Source organism: Mytilus galloprovincialis, chromosome 9, assembly GCF_965363235.1.
Source record: "Mytilus galloprovincialis chromosome 9, xbMytGall1.hap1.1, whole genome shotgun sequence".
In the NCBI taxonomy this organism is placed as follows: domain Eukaryota; kingdom Metazoa; phylum Mollusca; class Bivalvia; order Mytilida; family Mytilidae; genus Mytilus; species Mytilus galloprovincialis.
Window position 1 is genome coordinate 26199217 of NC_134846.1, and position 12066 is coordinate 26211282.

At 32.7% G+C, this 12066-nt stretch overlaps 1 protein-coding gene across 4 annotated transcripts in view; it reads left to right on the top strand.

Moving 5' to 3' along the window:
* Window positions 1-12066, top strand: part of LOC143044707 (folliculin-interacting protein 1-like) — a 72743-nt gene that overhangs the window by 19135 nt on the left and 41542 nt on the right. For all 4 annotated transcript variants that reach the window (XM_076216790.1, XM_076216793.1, XM_076216791.1 and 1 more), the window contains 2 exons: window positions 2424-2507; window positions 10462-10723. In XM_076216790.1, the coding sequence (XP_076072905.1) occupies window positions 2424-2507; window positions 10462-10723 (346 nt within the window). The remainder of the gene's footprint in view (window positions 1-2423; window positions 2508-10461; window positions 10724-12066) is intronic.

Consider the following 12066-nt stretch of genomic DNA (forward strand, 5'->3'; position numbering starts at 1 on the left):
TGTGGGAAATGGCTAAATACTTGATAGCTGTATTAGCCAAAGAAGAAAGGCACACTGAATTTGACTTCCATTATTCCAGTGCATTGATTGAAATTTCTTCACATGGCTCAGACAAGTAGATGTCAACATCATGTTCTGCACCGTACCTGTGTCTATACCCTTTGATTGAGTAGACAGTAGTAAGAGGCATGAAACTGAAAAAATCACTTTCAAGTTTCTTAGGTGGTGGTAAAAAATAAATAAATTATCATATAATTTTGTTTCTAACATTGATCACTTAATCATTAAGACATCATTAAGGATTTCAAAGGGATATAATAAATGTGTCATTAAAGGATTATCTTGTGAAATGCCTAAGGGTTCTGTGAGGACAAACATAAGTTGAGAAGATTTGATTGCAATAAAAACATTGTGATATTAAATTAGGTGAAATAACAACACAGACAGGACCCAAACTACAGTTTGGTTTAAAAATGTTGTTTGATATATTCAATATTTCATTGAAATACATGTAAGGTGTGTATAGAATTATGAAATTTTCATCTTCATTTTTTTTTCATTGATCTATATAGTTTTGTTTGATAATTTTTTTTATAAGATTTTTCATAGACCACCAAACACCAAAATATTCCCATATCATATTAAACAAATATCAGAAACCAAGATCAAAGACTTGATATTTTTTACCATTTTATATTTCTTACCTTAATGTGTGTTTTAAAGATTAATTTATTTAATACAGTAATTAACTGTGACAAAAATTTTATTCCATACTTTCTTTTGTTTTTGTTAATATTTTATTTTTATTATACAATATTCTTCAATTTTATCTATTTTACCAATTTGTAATGAAAAGTAATGTACTGTAATGGAGGCATTACATCAATTTTTAACTAAAGTAATCATTACATTACATGTAATTGTAATGCAGAAAATGTGCATTACAATTACTTTGCATTACATTCAAAAAATGTAATATTACAATGCATTACAATTACAAATTACCATTACCCCAGGCCTGGCCTTAGTTTAACATAGGACCCTATGGGAAATGCATACAAATGACTTCTTTTAGAAAACCACTGAATGGAACGAAACCAAACATGGCATGAATGTTCCTTATGAGATGTTGACCAAATGTTGTTACTTTGTAGGTAATCCATCATCTAAGATGGCCGCCAGCGAGGGGCTTAATTTAACGTAGGACCCGATGGGAAATGCATACAAAAGTCTTCTTCTAAAGAACCACTGAATTGAATGAAACCTAACATATCATGAATGCTCCTTTCCTAATCAGCTGCTGGCCTAGTGTTATTAATTTGTAGCCAAATTTTAATCTTTTTTTATATGATTTCAAAAACCCAAGTAGAGTCAGGTGAGCAATACAGGCTCTTGAGATCCTCTAGTTTTATATAACAGATGTTTTACAACAGAATGCATTGTGTGTAGGTAAAGGTAGTATCCTTGGTTTGCTTGCTTTTCAATCATTAATTAAAGTGAAATAGTGAAATGATAAGTCTCTTTTAGGAGCCAGTATGGTTCTTTTTTGTCAAAATAAGCTACGAAACATTAATGATGCTTTATTCACTTGCAAGTGAATAATTCGTCCTCATTGAATCCATATTCATGTGAACTTCAATTTGACCCCTTATGGATAGTGCATGCATTGTAAGTGTATAGTTATTTAAAGAAAAATAATGTCAACATTGAAAATGAAAGAAAGGTAAATCATTTAGTTGACTGATTCGATCCACAAAAAATCATCCATTTACAGGTAAAAACGATAATTATAATATATTTTTAATCTATAATATGAAAATAGACATACCTAGAGAATTCAATTGCACAAGTTCGCTTTATCTATATATATCTATATATATGTTTTTATCACTTATACGACCATCCGAGGTCTTCAGATGTCAACTTGATAGTTAATGAGATGGTGACGACTAAAATACACAAAACAAAGCTTCATATTCTTGAGCCCATGCCCTGTAAATTGTTTATTATAGACTTTCTATAATTTGGATAAATGATTTACTTTTTTATCAATCAAATATGAGAAACAGAGTCAAATTGGTGAACAGCTAGTGCCCCTTTTTGATATTTTTAAAAAGTTTAAAAAAAGACAAAAAAACTTTTTTTGTCCATTTATTTTATCGGACAGATAAAATATGTGCAAGGTGGGGGACATTAATTCTTTCATCACACCTGTTTATTATAGTACAAGGTGGACGAGAGTTTTAAATTTATTTATAATGAACTCTGAAATCCAAAGTAAGTCCATCAGCAGGAAGCCAAATCTCACTGTAAGATGAAGAGGGCCTTGAGCACAAGTCTGAGTGAAATTAAATGCAAGATGTTTTTAACACTACATATGTGCATGGAAGAACACATATATATATACCTTTACTATTTTTCAGCACAAAGTATACCTGTAGATGTACCATCCATGAGTCCAAAGAGACACAGTTTTGATTTATTTGAGGAGGATAGTGGGTTATCTTGTGAGTAGTTTCTTTATGGTAGTGTATGGTTTGTGTTGTTCTTTATTGTGAAGAAAATAATACTGTAAGTGTACCGGTACTTGTTTATGCCATTTGTGTATTTCACACAAGTTCAGGGTTATTTTTTTTTAGCGATTATTTTCAAAAAAATAAAAGTCTTAACTGTTATATTTAAATAATGTTTAGGGGCCAGCTGAAGGATGCCTTCCGGGTGCGGGAGTTTTCGCTGCATTGAAGACCCATTGGTTGCCTTCAGCTGTTGTCTGCTCTATGGTCCGGTTGTTGTCTCTTTGACACCTTTCCCCATTTCCTTTTTGGAAAGTTTGCTATAGCTACTTTCCATAGGCATCGGCCTCGACCTCTGGTGAGACAGACTATCGCAATGTTCTGCTCCAAGATAATGTAGTACTAGTGTTCGAATTCTGATTCTTGGATATTTTGAGTTACTACTCTTTTAAAAAGATTACAGCTTGAATAAAAAAGGAACGAATGTTCACCGACAATTCAGATGAATTTAACTTCATTTTGAAATAAGTATCACAAACACTACTTTGCGGATCGGCCATTGGCTGAAGAGAAAATAAAAAGAAATCTACGCGAGATAGCGTTTCATTCATGAATATTTTTAAAAAGGTAAATACCGGCTTTAATAGAAAAGTGCATTGTTTTTGTCAAACTGACATCGATCTGAAAGTTTTGATGCCTAAAATCATTTGAAAACTTTTAATTTCGTTCTTTAAATACAAGCTGTTTCCCTTTCCAATGTGGATATAAGGACATTCAATTGTTCAGCATGCTCAAGTGGATCAAACTGACAACAGAAAAACATTGTCTTAATGACAATTAGTAGCATAGCATCGGTATAATTTAAAAACAACCGAGTCATCATCTTCTTCTTAGAATATTATAGGTCAGTGTATCAAGACCGAGATCAAGCTAAAGACAAGTGCTGTAGAAATTATTAAAATGTTTTAATAACATTTGTCCATGTACTATATGTAGCTAGCAAAATTACTTTCTTAGTGCTTAACATTGCAGTGGCGGATCCAGAACTTTTTATCCTCACACTTTATTCCTGGGGCAGTATGATTCATTAAGATTGACCTATGATTAACAATATGTGGTCCTAACACAGAGGCAATGATTACTAGTATATCAAATAAATGGCTTAAAACAAAAATCTAAAATGTCATTGCCTCAATGGTAATTACACAGCAGCAACTAAAATGTGTTACAGGGTTATAAGCACCTCAGATCAACATTGTATGAATCTAGTGTATATAAACTGTTTATTCCTCATGTAATACTACTATTGTTATGCCCCCACTATATTGAGTTTTATCCTTGTTTTTTTTCTGTAAGTATGTACGTCCCTTACTTGTACGACTACGTCCATACATCCCAAAATTGATTTCTGTTCTCTTACTTTAGTTTGTTGAACCAAATTTTATGAAACTTATACACAATGCTTACAGCCACAAAACACAAGTTAAGTTTGAATTTGGTTGGCGTCACTTTTACCATTCTAGATGTAAAGGGGTGAAATTTTAAGTATACCCTATCAAGTATATATACCTTTATATATAAGTTTGACTTGTAGCTTTCTTCGGTTATACATTTATCAGGTGAACATAAAAACTGTCTTTAGATTTAAAAGTATAGATATATAAGACAAGAATGTGTCCATAGTACATGCATGCCCCATCTGCACTATCTATGTTCAGTAGACTGTGAAAATGGAGTAAAAACTCTAATTTGGCATTTAAATTAGAAAGATTTTATCATAGGGAACATCTATCTATGTAATACTAAAATAACGAGGTCCAATTTGTCAGCCGTCATTGGGTAAAAATGAAAAATCAAAGAATTTAATTTTATATATATCCAATATAGGACAATGGTGTTGATTAAAAATTACACCGCTCCAGACCCTTTTGTTTTCCACATAATTAATATTGCCACTAATTAACAAGTTCAGGGTCGAATCCGATACCAATACCAATAGTATATTTACCTGTTACTTATTAGACCTTTTCAACATCTCTCGACACCTACAGTTGAGAACGACTACGACAGGTAAAATGTGAAGGGTCGTCTCAAAAGTAAAAAAAATTGAGATCATTATTGATTTTATTACTTTCAATCATTGACAATGAGAAAACTTTCATACAGAGTCCAAATGACATGTTTTTTTTTTTAATTTACTATAAAGAAAATGATAGACTTCAAGTCACATTTCATCTTTTAGACGTTTAGCTTCTAGCTGTCCTGGTTGAATTTGGAAAACGAAAAGAACAAATCATGTTTTATTGTAGTTGATATTTAATTAAACAATGGTTATGTCGGTTGACAAGGGCGGCACATGTCTGTTAGTTTTGGCCTTGGATGCCTCCATTATGTACTGGATACTTTGTATCATTTCAATTCCCCAATTTGGTGTTCCACTTGAATTCTGTATTCACCAATCACTGCTTAAATGTTGGAACATTGAAACAAGGGGTCAATTATATTTTTTTCAAAATTCATCAAGGAAAAACTTTGCCTCGAACAAGATATCTTGAAGCGAAGAAGACCGTTGTTGATAAAAAAAAAAAACAAAAAAAAAACGTGATATTTTTCTTCAACCTAAAAAATCAATATGTAATTATGTAAAAACTGAATATGTACATCAACTAAGGTGAAGATCGGTGGAAAAACACAAAGTTGGTCGTGTTCACAAGTGTGATACGGACGGACGGTCCAGTATTTCCTCTTTCATTTTTGAACAAAAATTCATAAAAGCTTTTACACCAACAAATTCAATCATTATTGGCATGCAGCAAATATTTGGCGAAAGACTCGCATAATCACGAAAGTGAAGAGAAAATGGGTTAGAATTCTGAATGATTGGAATATTTGTTTAATCAAATGATCAATTCAACATGAAATGTCGTGCAAATACATATGAAATAAGAATATTATATGTATGGTGGACGGATGGGGACATTTTCCCTTTTCGTGTTTTCGTGGAAATCCAGAAATCGAAAAAAATTGAGAAATCGGGAAATCGAGAAATATAGAAAGTAAAAATTTATGCAAAATCTAGAATTCTTTTTCGTGTTTTCGTGTTTTCTCTTCCGTGTTTTTGTGTTTTTGCTTTCTTGATTTCTCGATTTCTCGATTTCCCGATCTTATCTATTTCCCAATTTCTCGATTTCCCTATTTCCCGATTTCCCGAAATCTCAATTTCACGATTTTGCTTTCTCAATTTCTCGAATTCCCAATTTCGCGTTTGCAAAATGAAAGGAGAAGTCACGAAAACGCGAAAAGGCGAAATAAAGCGCCGCATCCTGCCACCATACATATATTTATCTATTTATTTGGTTGATATATATTCTTAAACTATATAGTCAAAACAGTATAAAACCGCCAATCCAATATGTTACGTAATGATAATTGTGATGGTTTTTATACGACCGCAAATTTTGAAAAAATTTTCGTCGTATATTGCTATCACGTTGGCGTCGGCGTCGTCGTCCGTCGTCCGAATACTTTTAGTTTTCGCACTCTAACTTTAGTAAAAGTGAATGGAATCTATGAAATTTTAACACAAGGTTTATGACCACAAAAGGAAGGTTGGTATTGATTTTGGGAGTTTTGGTCCCAACATTTTAGGAATTAGGGGCCAAAAAGGGCCCAAATAAGCATTTTCTTGGTTTTCGCACTATTACTTTAGTTTAAGTTAATAGAAATCTATGAAATTTTGACACAAGGTTTATGACCACAAAAGAACGGTTGGGATTGATTTTGGGAGTTTTGGTCTCAACAGTTTAGGAATTAGGGGCCAAAAAAGGGCCCAAATAAGCATTATTCTTGGTTTTCGCACAATAACATTAGTTTAAGTAAATAGAAATCAATGAAATTTAAACACAATGTTAATGACTACAAAAGGAAGGTTGGTATTGATTTTGGGAGTTTAGGTCCCAACAGTTTAGGAATTAGGGGCCAAAAAGGGACCCAAATAAGCATTTTTCTTGGTTTTCGCACCATAACGTTAGTATAAGTGAATAGAAATCTATGAAATTTAAACACAAGGTTTATGACCATAAAAGAAAGGTTGGGTTTGATTTTGGAAGTTTTGGTCCCAACATAATAAGGGGCCCAAAGGGTCCAAAATTAAACTTTTGTTTGATTTCATCAAAATTGAATAATTGGGGTTCTTTGATATGCTGAATCTAACTGTCATGACTGTGTATGTACATTCTTAACTTTTGGTCCCGTTTTCAAATTGGTCTACATTAAGGTCCAAAGGGTCCAAAATTAAACTTAGTTTGATTTTGACAAAAAATGAATCAGTTAGGTTCTTTGATATGCTGAATCTAAAAATGTACTTAGATTCTTGATTATTGGCCCAGTTTTCAAGTTGGTCCAAATCGGGGTCCAAAATTAAACTTTGTTTGATTTCATCAAAAATTGAATAAATGGGGTTCTTTGATATACCAAATCTAACTGTGTATGTAGATTCTTCATTTTTGGTCCTGTTTTCAAATTGGTCTACACTAAAGTCCAAAGGGTCCAAAATTAAACTTAGTCTGATTTTAACAAAAATTGAAATCTTGAAGTTCTTTGATATGCTGAATCCAAAAATGTACTTAGATTTTTTATTATGGGCCCAGTTTTCAAGTTGGTCCAAATCAGGATCTAAAATTATTATATTAAGTATTGTGCAATAGCAAGTCTTTTCAATTGCACAGTATTGCGCAATGGCAAGAAATATCTAATTGCACAATATTGTGAAATATCAAATTTTTTTTTAATTAGAGTTATCTTTCTTTGTCCAGAATAGTAAGCAAGAAATATCTAATTGCAAAATATTGTGCAATAGCAAGATTTTTTTTTAATTGGAGTTATCTTTCTTTGTCCAGAATCAACTTAAATCTTTGTTATATACAATATACAATGTATATTCACTTTTTACTACCAACTGATAAATTAAAATAATCTTTACCATTCAGTGATAACAAGCAGTTTTTTTACATCTTAATATTTTATGATGTATTTAAATGAGTAGTTATTGTTGCAAACTCCATTAGAAATTTTAATTGAGATTAGTTTTGGAATAAGGGAAAGGGGGATGTGATTAAAAAAATTGGGTTCAATTTTTCTCATTTGAAATTTCATAAATAAAAAAGAAAATTTCTTCAAACATTTTTTTGAGAGGATTAATATTCAACAGCATAGTGAATTGCTCTAAGAGAAACAAAAATTTTAAGTTCATTAGAACACATTCATTCTGTGTCAGAAACCTATGCTGTGTCAACTATTTAATCACAATCCAAATTTAGAGCTGAATCCAGCTTGAATGTTGTGTCCATACTTGCCCTAACCGTTCAGGGTTCAACCTCTGCGGTCGTATAAAGCTACGCCCTGCGGAGCATCTGGTTGTTTTTGAGACGACCCATCCGTTTTACCTGTAAACTGTAGGTGTCATTAGTCGGTGTCGAGAGATGTTGAAAAGGTCTAGTACCTTATCTGTACGTTTCTCATCTGACAGGCGCACCATCAAACGGTGTATTTCTGAATTTGCTATATACACGGGTCAATTGATTGGACTTCAACATCATCTAAAATTACCTCAACCAAAATCTTTAACCTGAATGGGACAGACAGACAAACAGACAAACGGACGGAAAGACAGACGAACAGACGCACAGACCAGAAAACATAATGTCCATAAAGGGGGCATTAAAAGTGATTTTTATACGACCGCAAAAATTGGTATCACGTTGGCGTCGTCCGAAGACATTTGGTTTTAGCACTTTAACTTTAGTAAAAGTAAATAGAAATCTATGAAATTTAAACACAAGGTTAATGACCATAAAAGGAAGGTTGGGATTGATTTTAGGTGTTTTGGTCCCAACAGTTTAGGAATTAGGGGCCAAAAAGGGCCCAAATAAGCATTTTTCTTGGTTTTCGCACAATAACTTTAGTATAAGTTAATAGAAATCTATGAATCTTTAACACAAGGTTTATGACCACAAAAGAAAAGTTTGGATTGATTTTGGGAGTTTTGGTCCCAATGAATTAGGGGCCAAAAGGGTCCAAAATAAAACTTTGTTTGATTTCATCAAAAATTGAACTATTGGTGTTCTTTGATATACCGAATCTAACCGTGTATTTAGATTCTTAATTTTTGGTCCTATTTTCAAATTGGTCTACATTAAGGTCCAAAGGGTCCAAAATTAAACTTAGTTTGATTTTAACAAAAATTGAATCCTTGGGGTTCTGTGATATGCTGCATCTAAACATGTACTTAGTTTTTTTATTATGGGCCAAGTTTTCAAGTTGGTCCAAATCGGGGTCCAAAATTAAACTTTGTTTGATTTCAACAAAAATTCAATATATGGGGTTCTTCAATATGCTGAATCTAACCATGTATTTAGATTTTTTATTTAGGACCGGTTATCAAATTGGTCCACATTGAGGTCTAAAGGGTCCAAAATTGAACTTTATTTGATTTCATCAAAAATTTAATTCTTGGGGTTCTTTGATATGATGAATCTAACCATGTATTTAGATTTTGGATATTGGAATACCACAAAGGGATGGTAAGAATTGTCTTTGGGAGTTATGGCTCAAACCGTTAAGGAATAAGGTGCAAAAAAGGGGGAAAAGGGTTTCCAGGTTAATGGACAATTACTTCAGTACAAAACATAATTTAAAAGCAGTGTAAGGTTGGTAATTGAAACTCATTTTAATAGCTCACCTAAACTGCTCTTAAATTATGTATATTGGAAATTTGCCAAAAACTTTGTTATTAATAAATTGCATTGGAAATTTGCCAAAAACTTTAGTTTAATGAACTTCATTGGAAATTTGCCAATATAAAATGTTGCATTGGAGTTATCTTTCTTTGTCCAGAATAGTAGTTAAATCAACTTAAATCATGACTGTATGACATTTAACATTTTATGATGTATTTAAATGAGTAGTTATTGTTGAAAACTCCATTAGAAATTTGAATTGAGATCATTTTTGGAATAAGGGAAAGGGGGAGGTGAAAACAAATTGGTGGGGTTCAATTTTTCTTATTTCAGATTTCAGAAATGAAAAAGAAAATTTCTTCAAATATCAAAGGATTAATATTCAACAGCATAGTGAATTGCTCAAAAGCAAAAAAAAAACATTTTAAATTCATTAGACCACATTCATTCTGTGTCAGAAACTTATGCTGTGTCAACTATTTAATCACAATCCAAATTCAGAGCTGTATCCAGTTTGAATGTTGTGTCCATACTAGCCCCAACCGTTCAGGGTTCAACCTCTGCTTTCGTATAAAGCTGCGCCCTGTGGAGCATCTGGTTGGAAATTGCTGCCGAGACAATGGTTTAGTTTGAAAAATCCAAACTGTGATTAAATACATATTTGAAAATATACACGTCTATAACCTATTTGAAATAATACACATATACAGTTACAAACTTTCCAGAGGTGCTATCCAGCACTTTGATTCAATATTATTACTATTACAGTATTAATTTTGTCAGAACAATTATTTTTGTTTCAGTACATTCAAATAAAGATAAAAGATATTCATACTTGCCAACTTACAGGCGTTGATGCAAGGTTAAATTACATGCATAGATGAACAATAAGTTTTCAGTTGAATGGTTGAATTTAAATTCATGTGTAAACAAAATCCCTGATAATAAGACAACTGTGCAATAAGTAAATATAAATGGATTGCAAAACAAAGTACTATAACAGTATTATTTTTGTCAGAACAACTATTTTTGTTTCTGTACATTCAAATAAAGATAAAAGATACTTTATGTACACTCCAGCATTTATTGTAGTATTCTCAACAAAATTTCTTTTTTGTTATGAATAACTAAGACCATGGGAATGAAAATATTTCAACATGGTTCAATTTCCACAAAATGATAAATAAATGGACTTACTTCTTACATTTCAGTGACTTCGAGTGGCAGTTTTCATGCCTCATTCCCGTCCCCTGGTAGTAATCCTAATAGTTATACAAGTTTGCATCGACGGTGGATGAGAAGTCAATCAATGTCACTTGAGGGATATACTATGAGAAAGAGAAATTCCCAAGACAATCTGGTAGCCCAAGATCGACAAGATGTGATCCTTCCGGCTAGGAGACGTAGAAGTAAAATTGCCATGGGGATACTGTTTGAACTGAATGACAATGACAAGAATACAGAACAGAATAAGTGAGTGAAAGTTTAGTGAATATTGTCAGTCTGTTGCTTTTTGTCCAGTCTTTGACATTTAATAATTGTCACGAAAGTATCCAGATCGACATTTTATGCCTCCACCATAGTGGAGGGGGCATTAAGTTTTATCCTTGTCTGTCTGTACGTCCAAAAGTTGGTTTCCAGGGCTTTCCATTGAAATGGAAGTAGAAGGCTGAATTAAAATTATAGGCGGCTATAACATGCTTTGGGCAAAGCCGAATGCCCACCAAGCTGTAAGCTTGGTTACAGCTTGGTGGGCGCCTTACGGCAGGGGGTCTGGGTGCCGCTCAAGGCCCCCAGAAGCTCTGGCATAAATAGAGCAAAATCCTGCATTCTCGCAATCTCCTGGCACCTAATTTAATCTTTCAAATGACCATTTTTTCATGTATGAAATTAAAGAAAGAAAAAAAAAAAAACTCAAAGAAATTTCATTTTTTTTTATGTCAGTTTTATATTTTCATTACCTTATGCTAAAAATTCATTTACTTTTAAAGGAGTTTCATTTAAATAATCATCCGGTTTGTTGGAAATCTTGATCGATTTATTTTGCATAACTACGTGCATTTGTAAACAAATGACCCCCCTTTTCTCTCTAAAGACTGTTACGCGTATTTAAATCATACAATTATTTCTCAAGCATTGACAGAAAATTGACATATCCTCTGATTTTTTCTTTTTTTTTGTAAACTGTTTAATAAGTCGGATACATAAATCATTTGGAAATGTTATTTATTTGAGGTCGAGTCGACAATATTCTACTTTTGTTTTTGACCTTGATTCTCTGAACACCACGTGGGCTTTGAAAAATGAACTTCAAAAGATACTGTTTTCCAGATTCTGAACAATATTACCGGGTATCTACTACACTTTCTTTAATTTGACTAATATTATTCCATAACATAAGATTGTCATCCTATCTGATTGTCTTCTCTTTTTAAAAGCCAAAAAAAGCCAATGAGTTAATGACCATCGGAACGTCTCTATTGTTATCGTTCAATGACCACCGGAATGTCTCTCTTGTTATCTTTGAAAAGGAACGATGCATTCTGACCTTAAATAGACAACCAATCAGTGACCTGAATTCATGTGAACTATATTTAGCCCAAGGTAAACATTGACTTTTCATCTTTGCTTATCATGACCGCGACTTTGCGACAATATACGTCTCTTGGCTGCCTGTAAACATTTGAAAAAGATATTTTTTTCTTTTTGAATTTATATTTCTGGCAGTGAAGTAGCCGGCACTTGAAGCCACTGTAAGCAGCGGATTTCCGCAGGCTACCAGCTTCAAAGGAAAGCCCTGGGTTTCCGTTCTCTAA